General features: G+C 38.6%; 1 protein-coding gene across 1 annotated transcript; it reads left to right on the top strand.

Moving 5' to 3' along the window:
* Positions 1–8,596: 8,596 nt before the first annotated feature.
* Positions 8,597–9,577, top strand: LOC106800419 (olfactory receptor 11G2-like). The gene has a single exon (XM_014780369.1). It carries the CDS (start codon positions 8,597–8,599, stop codon positions 9,575–9,577), a length of 981 nt encoding a protein of 326 aa, XP_014635855.1.
* The last annotated feature ends 4,441 nt before the right edge of the window (positions 9,578–14,018 follow it).

The raw sequence follows: 14,018 nt of genomic DNA, 5'->3' as shown, positions 1-14,018 counted from the left end.
TGTTACTGTCTGGGGCCAGCTACCTCCTAAAATTAAGCTGGGCAGAAGATAATGAGCTCACTGGAGATGTCACAGAGCCTCTGTCTCCATGCCAGCAATCGTTAGAAGAGAACACAGAGAAAAGTAGAAGAGAAAGGAAAGAAAAGAGAGAAAAATGCAGGAAAAGTTGAAGAGTAATAGAAAAACATACAGTGTCTAACCTCAGAGTGAAGAAATGTGTTGAAAGTTCTGGAGAAAACAACTTTGTGTGAAAGACCGACTTTCCAACATCTTGGACAGATATGGTTTCATGAAAGAATGGTTCTGAGCTACATTTCATTTTAGACTAAGAGTAAAAGGATTGGGACTGATTTGGAAATACATAAACTATTGTAATGCCAAGAAGTTCATATTAAAGAAACTGGATAGCCATTAAAATGGCAAAAAATTAACAGATGTTTTCTGTAAACAGATCATTGAGTTGGGTGTGAAAAGGTTTTGAGGTGCCATATGAAACCCCAGATACACCAGAGGCTTCTCCAAAATGTACACTTGGAATGTTCTTGAGTAGCACTGAAAGGAGAGTAGGACTGAGGGTGGGTGGGTGGAAACTAGTTACTCCGGGTAATAATATTCTGGATAAGATTTGCTCTGAATTGCTCCTGGTATGAATTTGAGGAGCATGGGCAGAATGAGTGTGCATTTCTTAAAAGCCCGCAGCTTCAATAGGTTTGAATAAGAAATGATGAGGCTTATCTTGCCACTTTGTGGCTCTGAGCCAACGTGCACAAAGCTTGGAGTACAGGCTGGTGCTCAAGAGAACCAGAGTGCCTAACTGAAGAAGTAAAGTTCGGAACACGTCCCCCTCTCTCCTCCCTAGAGAAATCAACTTGCCCAAGACTGTACATCGCTATCAGTGTAGGGTGACAGTAAAATTACTTAATTAGCTAAAAATGAATCAGGTCTAAAGTTCTGCCCTTGAGTGGGACTTTTGCCACTGTAGACTCCCTCGGACTTTTGTCTGATCAGAGTGGCTTGTTAGACTGTGAGCTCCTTGAGGGCAAAGATTAATTAATCTTGTCTCTCCAGAGTCCAATGTTCAAATGCTTATTTATTAAATCATGTTGTTTAACAAGTACATTGCTTTAAGTGAAAACATTATTTAAGAAATAAGCTTTAAATGTTATAATGTTGACCAGAGTGAAAAAAGGCATAACAATTTAATAATTGCTATAAGCCATACTTAGATTAGATATTATTTTCACTAGAGTTATCCTAATCTCTTGAAAGATAAAACACCTAGTGAATTACAGCCAATCTAATCTCTAAACCTTTGTGAATTTCTGTTTTATCACTTGAAAAGAGTAATGCCTCCCTCACATTTTGCATGTAAAATCTGGGGGCACAGTGCCTGGAATAGGATAGACTTGCGGGAAGGGCCCAGGAACTTGCATCCTACATTAGACCCCAGGTGATTCTTACACACTGAAGTGTGAAAGCTGGTGGACCACTCCTGTGAGCAACAGTCCCTCTGCTGGGTAGCCTGCAGGTGGAATACAGGAGACCAAATTTTAATACTGCTATACTGAGTGATAAAGATGGGTGGGGAGGTTAGTCTTAGTAGATGATTGGGAAGGTATTTGGGATTTGGGGATTTGTTAAAGTGAATTTTAACTGTCACTTAAAGAATCACGTATGAGGGAAGAGTTGCTCCAGGAGCCTTGAAGCAACTGGTGACATCCAATATGAAGCTGGTTTTTAAAGTCCAGAACCAGTCTGCAGGTGTCAGGTGAGCAGCAAACCAGAGGGGCCATTACCAGGTGACACTCCCACCAAGGGATTCAGGGAGGCTTTTCACCTTTGAGCTCATCACTGAAAGTAAAACACACCTGGGGATTGAGTGATGCACTGTGATTGTCCCTGCTGCTCCTGAGAGGCAGCCTCCAGGGACACTAATTGGCCAGAAAGAGATGCCAAATAAAAGGGAGGGAGAGTTTCCTGGCACTCTACTCCTTTTTGTGTAACAGCCAAAGAGGATCTTTTGTGAAGACCAACCTGTGTCAATGCTGCACTAGGAATCTAAAATCTTAGATATCTAAGATTGTTTTACAAATGTTTAAGCAAATGTGGCGGTACTTTGACCATCCTGCATCAATATTCACTTTTGTGTAAATATTGCTACCAAAAAAGGGCTATGAACATTATTATTTTTCTATAAATATATTTTATATTATAGAAAAAGTATATACAATAATACAACATTCTTTTACAAAACCCACGCACTGTTTGCTTGGCCTGTGAAGAGAATATCCAGGAAAGATTTGTTTGAAAATCCTGTCAGAGTAATCTTAGCCAGCACCTCTTTATTTCCGTTGTTTTTCAGATGACATGATGACAGAATTTATGAGTTTTGGTTGAATCAGAAATGAAACAACTGAAATTGGAATTTTAAATTCCCTATACCTTAAAAAGGAAAACTGAATTTGTATCACCAGGTGGAGCACACTATGTCATAAGACAGAAACAGGATGACCCCTCAACATGATAAACTTAAAACAAGAAGTGAGCAGAATGGTTCTCAAAGAGAAAGAATTCCGTTCTTCTCTAAATCAGGAGATGAAGAAAAGATAGTACCCTCAGACATGGGATCATGTCTCATCCCATGGGAAGGAAGGCTGAATGACAGAGATTAAAGATTCTCAGTTTCATCTAAATCCATTCAGATGTCCCTATTTAAAGTTTCAGCATCTCAATCTGTTTTGGTTATCTATGAGTGCATAATTACCCCAAAACTTTGTGATTTAGAACAACCAAAACCACTTATTATCTCTCATAAATCTGTGCATTTACTGAACTCAGCTGGGAAATTCTTTCCTCCACATGACGTTGGCACAGGCGGTAGTCATCTGGAGGCATGATTATACCTGGAACAGCCAAGAAATATCTCCTAAATAGCTGCTGGTTGTTGGCTGGAAGCTCAGCTAATTCTGTCAACTGGATCTTGGTTCTGCTCCACATGTTCCAAGAGGCAACAGTGGAAGCTACAGGTCTCATAAGGCCCAAACTGGGAAGTTACACAGCATCACTTCCATCACTTTCTATTTATCAGTATGGGTCACAGGACCAGCTTATATTCAAGGGGAGAAGTAGATGCCTTCTCTTGATGGAGAAATGGCAAGGTCACATTATAAAAGAGCATGTAGGATGGAGATATTCTTTGGGCCATCTCTTGAAACACATTTGACCATATAGTCCACCCTCTCAGATCATGACAAATCACATCCCTCCCACATGTAAAATATATTCAACTTCTCCCCTAAAAGGCTCATCCCATTATGGCATCAGGCATTAGTCCATAATCTTGTCATTTAAATGATGCATGAGGTTCCTGGGTGCAGTGACCTGACAGGATAACTGCAATATTCACTCCTGTTCAAAAAGAGGGAGTTCTTTTCCTCTCCTTTCTTACTTATTTTCCTTCTCTTTCTGAATAATTCAGCCATAAAGGCATTAGGTCTGGTAGAGACAAGTGGGTGTCCATGGCAGAGAATAGATCTGTGTAATCCAGAGGGTAATGTCAGAGCCCAAGTGGGTTGAGGGGGTGGTGGGGGAAGGGTAACTGGGCAATTTTAGAAACTGATCAGGGTCAGAAGAGTGTCCAGGTATGGGGATATCCTAGCATGGGGTGTCTATGCTCAAGCAGGGTGACAGGTCCATCTGCACAGAGAAGGCCTGGTAATGGAAATGGGAGGCTGGTGGCCTACAGGGGGATTATCAAATAAGCTAATAAGTTAAGTATAATAAATTAGGCTTCTCACTGTCAGAAAAGGGAGTAACAAATACAGAAAGGGTGAAACCTAGAATGAACCCTGTAGTGTTGAATTGTAATTGAAAGTATCAATGTAAACTCATCATTTTCAATATATATGTATAAATATATAAATAAATCTGTCCACTGAGAGGGCCTAGGAGCAGTGATGGGCCAATAGCAATGAGCATACCTACCAGGTTCCATTAAAAGGAACCAGAACTCTTTAAGAAAATGGCTGACTCCAGGACTGGGATACAGAAAGTAGAAGAGGAGCCTGGAACATCTTTTCTGTGCCAGAAAGCAAGGTAGTACTTAAGGATTTGAGGGTGCATACCAAAAAGAGCCAAAAATAAGCTTGATTGGGTTCCCACCAGTCAAATCAGGAACAATTTAAGCATCAAAGTAGTGATAGTAACAGATTTGTAATTATTCAATTAAACGGGGAACTGTGAATCCATACAGATATAAATAAATAAACGAATAAACAAAGTTTGATGAAGTATTTACAAAGCTTCAAAGTACCTCTTCAGAATCTGCTTATTAATCACAAAGGGAAAAGACACACTTTACAGTGGAGTCGTCTGGCAAACATCACCTTAATCAAAGTGAGCGTTATCATAAATGGGATGAATTGAAGTCATGTGTCACCTGATGGAATACAATAGAAGACAGTGGTGTCTATTGCTATCAAAGATACCTAACCTGAATCTAATCCTAAAGTAAATACAACGGATAGAAGAATACTATACAAAATAAGTAGGCTGTAATTTTCACAAATGCCAAGGTCTAGGAGGGACCCGGGAACTGATTCTTACTGAAAATAAACTACAGAAACACGACAACTATGGCAGCCATAACGGTATGCGACACAGATCTCCCTCCAAGAAAAAATGGTCAATGAGCTGGAAGGAGAGTAGTTAGCTGATACTCCAGCTGCAGTACATCTGTGACCCATCACAGCATTTAAGCAAAGGCCATGTTCTTCCCACAGCCAGTCCCCGGACAACAATGGGGGTGAAGGTGCTGGGCCCAATGCAGGAAATCTTTGAGCCAGAGCTCTTCATTGGGCTAGCTAAGACTTTCTCAGAGCTGCCTCACCGTCTGAGGCTCTTCTTAACCCATCCTCTTCCTTGTCTCATCCTTTCACAGGTGTCAGACCCAGTCTCAGTCAAAAGTTTTCCCTGACTGCTCTTGCTGCCTCTCCCCTTTATTTTTCACACATTACCCTCAATAAATCTCTATACTTCTAACTCTATTAAAGGCATCTACTTCTCAACGGACCCAAATAATATTAAACTAAAGGCAACAAATAATTCTGAACTGGATTATTTTGCTATAAAAAAATATTAGGAAAAGTGGCAAAACTACAATGAGATTCTTAAGATTAAATGGTAGTGATGTATCCATGCTAATTTTGGTTTGATGGTTGTGTTGGGTTATATATAAGAATACTCTTGTTTCTTAGAAAGACACAGTAAATTATTTGAGGATAATGGGACACCAATTCATCGCACTTTCACGCTTCATTTCTCTCAAGTGAAAAAAAAATTGTAATTCACTTATTCATTTACTGATTTTATTTTCTGTTGCTACCCCCCCCACACAATTGAATTGTTCTACGTAGGCAGGAATTTTTTTCTGTTTGATTTACCCGGCTATATCCCCAGGGTCTGTTAAGCACTCAATAAACATTTATTGAATAACCCTGTGCCAGTCTTTGCACTTAAAATGTCATTTTTCTAATGGATATAATAAAATTGCAACTAAAATGTCTCTAAACAATAAATTTGAGAATATTGGTAGGAAAAGAATTTTTTCTCTTTCTTCACAATAAAAACAGGGAATCTAACGGTGCGCCTTCCTATTGTAGCTATTACAACAAACTCTATTACTATTTAATTATTCCCCAGGAACCTTTCACAACTGCCTGGTTAGTAGAAGCAAAAGAGAAGATAAGAATTTAGTTCTGCAAGTGCACTATTCCTCAGGGAATAGCAGGGCTTGGGACTTCTTTATAAATAAATAAAATTCAAAAACCATCTCATCTTTTGAATAATACTTCAAAAATATCAGAGGAGAGGGTCCCAAATCTCAAAAGGCCATAACACAAGGAAATACATACAGACAATACCTTCATCTGGGCATTCATGCTGACCGTAAATATAAGCTTTGAAGATGGAGAGAAAAAATCTTTTAAAATTCACTTTTTACCACTCATGGCAGGTTACAAACTGGATCGTCCAGCTCTTCAGAAGTCCCTCACATGCTCTTCACTCTGTGAGGTAATATGTTATTCCTCCTCTCTGACTTTTCTTCTTGGCACATATCCAAGGAGTGTGTTAAAAGTTTGTGGGCCCTGTTACAAATGCTGAGTTTTCTGCATAAAGGAATTTACTGGCAAGTGTTTTCTTCTTGCTCTGAAAATGTAAATATCTTATTAGAATAAAATTCAGACAGAAAAGTTTGAAAATATTAATTTTCCTCTTGTTTCCCCAAGTCATGGGAAATACATTTATCTACTTTCCTTCTCCCTTTAAAATATTAATGAGTATTGTTTACAAACAGGTCTGGGGATCTTGTGTGAAAATGTATAACTGATAAGTTACTGGAGGTGGATTTATTGTCTATATTATGATGAATTTCATTACTTGTTCAATAGATAAAATATGGCAAATCTCTGTCTCCACTCTGATATCATATCTCTCCAACCTGTATATTGCTCTCAGTTTCACTAATTTAATATGTCTTGGTTTATATGAAATAACTCTTCCTTACATGGCAAAACCATTCAGCACCTGTGTGCTTTCTGTTTCTTGCATTTATAGGATCTTCAGACTGTGACTTTATACAGTTAGTATTCTCCAGAAATACTGTAACAGGTGACCCAAACAGGGTGAGTATTGATACTGATTTGATATGCCACTGTTAGGGTCCCATTGTCAGTGAAATCACTAATTAATACAGCTTAGAGGCGGTATCAGGACACAAGCCAGAGCATAAAAGACAAAAATTAAATGGATTTTAAAAATTCATTCAAATGAGTTATGAAGATAACCACTAAGACCTGTATGGCAGGTAAGTGAGCTTTTTCTTCACTAAAAGCAGCAGAATAATTTGTGGGCATCCCATAAGTTAGTGTATTTTTGAAACTTCTTCATATCAATTGCCTCTTACATTAATATTAATATCGTACTTTTTCTCTCTTTGCTTCTGTATGTTTTGTACTCACTATATGTACTTAAGTACAGTTTAAATTTTCTTAAGTTAAAGACACTATTTTTCACTTCTAGTGACCGGCCAAGATTCACTAGCTCCATAGCTTTCTCTACACAAGGTGACATTTGTTGTTTCTCAGATACTGTATGACAACCTCAGCTGAGAACAGCACACAATTATTTAGGATAAAAATCCTAAGTGAACTTAAAAAAAAAAATCTAACTATACAATTACAACAGATCAAGGGAAAATCTATGTCTTCCAGGAAAAAAAATAATTAAAAAATTAAAAAATAAATAAAAACAAAAACAAATAAAATCCTCTTATAACTAGAGACATTATAGTACCTGCCCTACATTGCCCCCTGATATGATGTGATTTCTATGGGAAAAAAATAGACTGAACTACCAGTTTGCATTCAGACTTGTTACAATCTCCCTAGCCTTGTGAGCAATGAGAAAACATAAACAGTAGTCCTTCCACTTTAGATGCCAAATGTGATTGCCAAGAGTAGGCTTCTAAGGAAACAAGACATATAAAAATGTGGATTCAATAACAATAAACTGGAGAGAAGGGGGAGCAGGAGTGAGTGAAGTAAGATATTCCATGTTTCAACGTTGTCTTGATAGAAAATGCCTAGAATGGGCATAAACTTGTACCAGAGGTACGTGTGAAGAAAAGAAGAAAGACCAAACATAGAAAGCAGCTATGAAAGTAATATGGAAATGCCACTCACACAAATGAAAAAATTGTTCTCTACTTCACAACTTTTTTCGCAGCAAAACCAGCCACGTCTAGTCACATTCAATAGTCCAGTCATTCAGAGCAGTTGCTCTCGCCACAGTCAGTTGCACCAGTGACATATCTAGTTTTCACATTCACAAGAGAGTATATCAAGATTTTCAACCAGAGAATTTTAGGTGCCAAAGTGTAGGACCCTTCCTCATGTTATGGAGCTGAATCCAATAGGCTGGATAGAGAGAAAGTATTTCTTATACACCAAACACGTGTTGGATGTGGTCATATAATATAGGATCTATGCTGGAACCAGAGAGTCACTTTCAGTCATCACTTTACAAGACCATAAACAAGCATAAAAAGAAATATTCCCTGTGCATGTATCTCAGTGAGACAGAATCTTTTGAAACGTCTTAACATAAGTAGTACTTCATTTAGTACTATAATCAATATTACTGATTATAATAAATTAGCTTTACATAATACTCTAGAGAGAAATTTCACATACACAGATTTGTATATACTATACTCTATAAGGTAAAAGATGAGGAAATACACAAAGAAAGGTTAAGTGACATATTTGAAATTATAAATTTTGCACTCCTTATGTGTAATCCAATATCCTGACCTAGTTTACTGATTGCCCCAAACCATGTTTTCATTTGTATTATTATTTGCATCTTACCAAAATGAAATCATACTCTTGGAGAATAGGCTGTGACGATCACAGTTTTGTTGCTTTAACAGAAACCTCGTTGTCTATTAACTCTATCAAAAAAATGGAAAAGAAATTTGGTGTTTTCAGGAAGAACCAGCATACTCCATTAAAGTGCAGTAACCGGTGTCATCTCCATGTCTTCCAGACTAATGAACGCATCCAGCAGAGAAACCACGAGCTCCGTCAGCCACTTTATCCTCATGGGCTTTCCCTCAAGCCCAGAAATGCAGCTCCTCTACTTCGGGCTCTTCTCAGTAGCCTATACCCTGACCCTGATGGGGAACACAGCCATTGTCTGTGCTGTGTGGTGGGACAGGCGCCTTCACACCCCTATGTACATCTTCTTGGGGAATTTCTCTCTCCTGGAAATATGTTATGTCACCACGACCATTCCTAACATGTTGGCCAACTTCCTGTCCACCAGCAAGTCCATCTCCTTTGTGAGTTGTTTTGCGCAGTTCTACTTCTTCTTCTCTTTTGGGTGTGATGAGGGCTTCTTCCTTTGCATCATGGCCTTTGACAGGTACCTTGCCATCTGCCGTCCTCTGCATTACCCACGCATCATGACTAAACAGCTGTACACTGGCCTGGTCATCTTTGGATGGTCGTGTGGGTTCATCCTCTTCCTACCCCCAGTCGTTCTCATTTCACAGTTGCCCTATTGTGGCCCAAATATCCTCAACCATTTTATGTGTGACCCTGTCCCATTGATGATGCTGTCCTGTTCTGAAGACACCACCACACAGTTCATTTACTCCACTTTCAATGCTATTTTCATGATTGGCACCTTTCTCTTTATCCTTTGCTCCTACGCTCTGGTGATTCTGGCTGTGCTACGGATGCCCTCAGAGGCTGGCAAACACAAGGCTTTCTCCACTTGTGCTTCTCATCTAGTTGTGGTGATCCTGTTTTTTGGCTCTGTTATGGTGATGTATGTTAGTCCTGGGTCAGGACATCCAATGGAAATGCAGAAAATTGTGACTTTATTTTATTCTGTGATAACACCCCTCTGCAATCCTCTAATTTATAGCCTCAGGAACCAGGAAATGAAGGCTGCCCTAAGGAAAGTCTTTGGGACTGAAATACCTTTTCATAAAATACATCAGAAGTCATAGTCAACCAAGTTCCATCACAACCTATCTTCATAAGATATGAGTGAGATAATTTTCTAGATAATTCAATACTTTTGGTTCAAGAACTGTTACAATAAAGCCCATTATCATCTCAAGTATCACTCACTACATGATGGGCTAGTCTTATTTAAGAAATAAACTTGTCTTAAGAAAAGTGAACTCTTCATATATAACTGCATTTCTAGAAGTAAGTATAAATCTGCTACATCTTTCAGAATTGGAGCAAGATATAAGGATGTAGCGTAGGTCATAAACTTGTTTTGGGATGAACACTGTAAATAAATTCTCCCTCACTGGTAGTTACTGACTGAGAGGAAGGATACCTGCATGAAGTGAGTCCAACCTCGCAGCTGTGATCTTATCACTATCTCCGAAGAATGATACATGTTTTTACTCTAAGGATTTTAAAGAAACAAACTAATAGCCTTAGCTGGATATTAAGTAGTAGATCAGAGAGCACCCAAAATAAAAATTAGGAATTGAGTCGCTACTGTTTATCATGAATAGGGTTAAGATAGAGGCTAAATGTACATGGCCAGGCATTAGTCAGGACCAGACTCCCTTTGCTGCAAATCCAGTGTCAATTGACAGGTTCTAGGACTATATTTTGTTTCAGTATTTTTGCTGCATGACATATTTAAGTATTATCCAAAATATCTCTAAAGATCTTTTCTTCTTTAAAATATATAATCACAATTGTTGGTTTGATTATACATGTTATTTTAACTATTGGCCATCTATTTTTTCAAGGATAACTCTCTAAAATGTAACGAAAGCCAGTAGAGAAATAAGATTCGATTTACAGAGCTGTGTTTACAGGCTTCAGAAAGTCATCTATCCCGCAAAGTGAAGTGCACTGTAATTGGACTTCCTGTAGGAAAGAAGGATTTGAGGTTGTCTGGTCTTGAAGGGGCAGGATTTCTGGGGAGGTGCCAGAACAAAAGAGAAGTTTTCTCTGTTCTATTTCATGAAAACAAAGTGAACTGAATGGTTGAACAATTGCTTATACAAATTATTTACATATCAAAAAACTTTAATTAAGAACTTCATCCAAATTATCTTTAATATAGTGTAAGATGCTGACATTTTCCTGATTAATTTAATTATAATTTCCCTCTGGGTGCTTACGGTTCATTCATTCTACAGTCATCTATCTTTCTTAGCATTTTGGGAAAAGAGATGAAAACATGTGGTAATCAATAAAATGTACTGTTTATTATTTCTAACAGTGCGTGGTTTCCGCATTTGTAACCAACTTTGAGGTAATAATTAACTAGGCTGTTTACATCCCAGACTTTCCATATCCTGGGAAGACTTTCACCTCATATTTCAGGTTGCTGCCTCTTGACGGAATGAAATCCAACTTATTTAGTAATTTTCACTGAATTCAGCCCTTTATAAATTGAGAATATAGTGATTAAAAAATTTGAACTTTAAATTTGTCTAATGTGTTTTAACAGATGAGCTATTTATAAGGATACAAGCAAAAATCTATCCTACTCAATAGATGATTTCTTGTCTTCATAATCTCCCTCACATACTGCCCTCAACCACTATCAAAAAGTTACATTATTTTCAAACCATATAATAAATTCTTACCTCCTCACATACAGAGAACAGTTCACAGCCTACTTCATTTATTTCAACAATATTCATTACACTTTGAGCATTTATCAGCTGCTAGTCACTGATATAAATCATTTATATAAACTATCTCCAAATTTTCCAACATGTTTTTCTAGGAACAATCCATGTGAAGTTAATAGGAAAGGAAAAATAAAGTCTTCTCAATTAAAAAAAAAGTCCTATATTTAAATAAAGCAAGAAAAGGGTTACACCAAATTAAACCAATTCTTGAAGCCTTTAAGAACATCATAAGCATTATGAATCTCCCAAATAGATATAATAGAATAAAGTTTTATCCAATTTGGACATAACTTCCTTTTCCTCTAAATCACCTCACGGAACTATTATTCCACTGAATGTGTTTTGAGGACAGTCATTTCATTTATTATATACAACAACCCTTAGGAGCAGATTATTATCAATGCCAGGTTAATAAATTAGAAAACTAACAGTTGTAGTGAGGTTCAGCAGTTTCCCTAATGTCACACAACTGGTAAATATAATGGAACAAGAAGGTTATTGTACAGATGCCGTTGGTGAGCCTCTGTTTTCAGGTGAAGCTGTACTGAACATTTCCATGTGAATTTAAACTCATACTGACAGTGTCCCACTCGAAAAGCACCACATATCTTTCAAATTTCTGCCTCAGAGGTTCTCAGAAGCCCCCAGAGCCATGACAGCCTGTGTGTAAATGCAGCCCCAAAGTGTTTTGGGGTCAGAACAGATGGATGAATGCATCTAACCTTCTTATTTCTGGGAGACATTCCCTATGTCCCTGGAATCCCGTTGCCTTCTTCAGTAGCTTTCCCCCCTCCCCCTCTTACTCTCCCTGTTCCTTCTTGCTTTTAAGATCACTTCTCATATGTAACACCTGCACTCAAGTCCTTGCCTCAGGCTCTGCTTCCAAGAGAACCCATATGAACACAACTGGTAATACACGTGGCCCTAGAAATCAAACCCTCAGTATGAGATCCTGGAAAGATGGCAGCAAAGACTCGAGTGCAGGAAATAAGTCAGGTTGTGATAACACCTAGCATAAAAGAGCATCATACTTGTTAGGACTTTCACCTACGATAAACTGGGAGGAGGCACAGGTAGAAGGGAAAACACTGTCTGTGCAATAGCTCTAGCACATGAATGCGATGGAGACAAGGGTAATTATAAGAGCTGTGGAGTTGGGTGACTTTTTATTTCCTTGACATATTTAAGAAAGAATGACAGGGCCGGTCCCGTGGCTTAGCGGTTAAGTGCGCGCACTCCGCTGCTGGCGGCCCAGGTTCGGATCCCGGGTGCGCACTGACGCACCGCTTCTCCTGCCATGCTGAGGCCATGTCCCACATACAGCAACTAGAAGGATGTGCAACTATGACATACAACTATCTACTGGGGCTTTGGGGGGAAAATAAATAAATAAAATCTTTAAAAAAAAAAAAAGAAAGAATGACAAACTGAGGTCAACCAATTATCAATTAGAGCACATATCCTCTAAAATAAGAGGACAAATTTTTATATTTTGCAACCCCTGCTACTAAGAAAGAGGAACAGGACTTAGTGGGACTCTTGATATTTGGGAGGCAGATAAAACCAATTTTGTTGAATACTGCTCTGACACATTTATCAAGTGATTGACTTAGAAGACTGCTGATTTTGAGTGGGGCACAGAGCAAAAACAAACCTCTACACTACATTCAGGCTGCTGCTCATTTTGCCCTACTGCTCAGACTCTATAGATAAGACTACAACGCAGTAAGCATCATTAGACTTGTAGAGTATATCCCTAGAGTCCTAGAACAAGGTCATGATTATTATTGCATAGAACTACTCGTTGTTTGCAAAGGAGATCTTGATTTCCATTGGGGGAAAATCTGAGCATCTTACCATGGGAAATCAAGTTGTTATGCAAACAGAGCTTCCCACCATGAGATGGATATTGTCACATCCACCAAGTCATAAATTCAGTCAAGAACAGGAGCAATTCATGATGCACTGCAAATAGTACATTAATGGATGTGTTCAGGCAGATTCCGAGTACACATTGCCTACTTCTGCTGTACCAACATCTTTTCCTTAGTTTACACCTACAGGCTTATCAGGGGTTCCCAATAACCAGTAAATGAAGGAAGAAGCAGCTCAGTCTTGATTCATGGATGAGTTGACTCAATATATTCATGTGAGCCAACAATAGCTGGCCATTGCATTTAGCCGAACTCAGAGGCTGACTCTAAATCATGATGGTGAGGGCAAGTTCACCCAGTGTGCAGAAATTAAAGCAGTAAACTTAATCTTCCTGCAATAACTGTGCTGCCTGCTTCATTGCTATTTCTTTTGCCAATATTTCACCACTGCTGGCCCCCCACCCTGCTTCTGCTTCTTGCATCACTAGCCCCTGCATCAAAGTCTGGTGTAGTTGTGTGTGCTTGGTGGGACCAAGAATACATCCCCAAGCCGTAGCTGCAAGAGAGGTTGGGAGAGCTAATACCTGGCAATAAAAACTCTGATTATGCAAAGATAAGCTCCAAGCCTGATAATATTGTGATTCTCCCAGCCATAAAAGGAGATTGAGATATTAGGCAGCCAAAACAAACAAACAAAAAATACCTACTATAACAACCCATTCATTTTGACTCCTCAATAATTTCCTTGGGCTATGTTCTCCCTAGAAGTTACATAGGGTAGAACTTCGTTAAATGATCTACCCATCAACAGCAGTAAAGTAGAAGCAGGATGAGAAATGGGAATAAACTTCCCTGTGGGTAGTTGAGGGCTTGTCTATCTCATGATGAGTGCTCATATTATG

Source organism: Ceratotherium simum, chromosome 3 (assembly GCF_057802395.1).
Source record: "Ceratotherium simum simum isolate JZ-2026a chromosome 3, ASM5780239v1, whole genome shotgun sequence".
NCBI classification, from domain to species: Eukaryota; Metazoa; Chordata; class Mammalia; order Perissodactyla; family Rhinocerotidae; genus Ceratotherium; species Ceratotherium simum.
The sequence above is the reverse complement of the archived record's forward strand: the minus strand, read 5'-3'. Positions and strand labels throughout refer to the sequence as shown.

Coding starts and splice junctions, on each gene's coding strand:
- LOC106800419 (XM_014780369.1), top strand. CDS start 8,597: ATGTCTTCCAGACTAATGAACGCATCCAGCAGAGAAACCACGAGCTCC.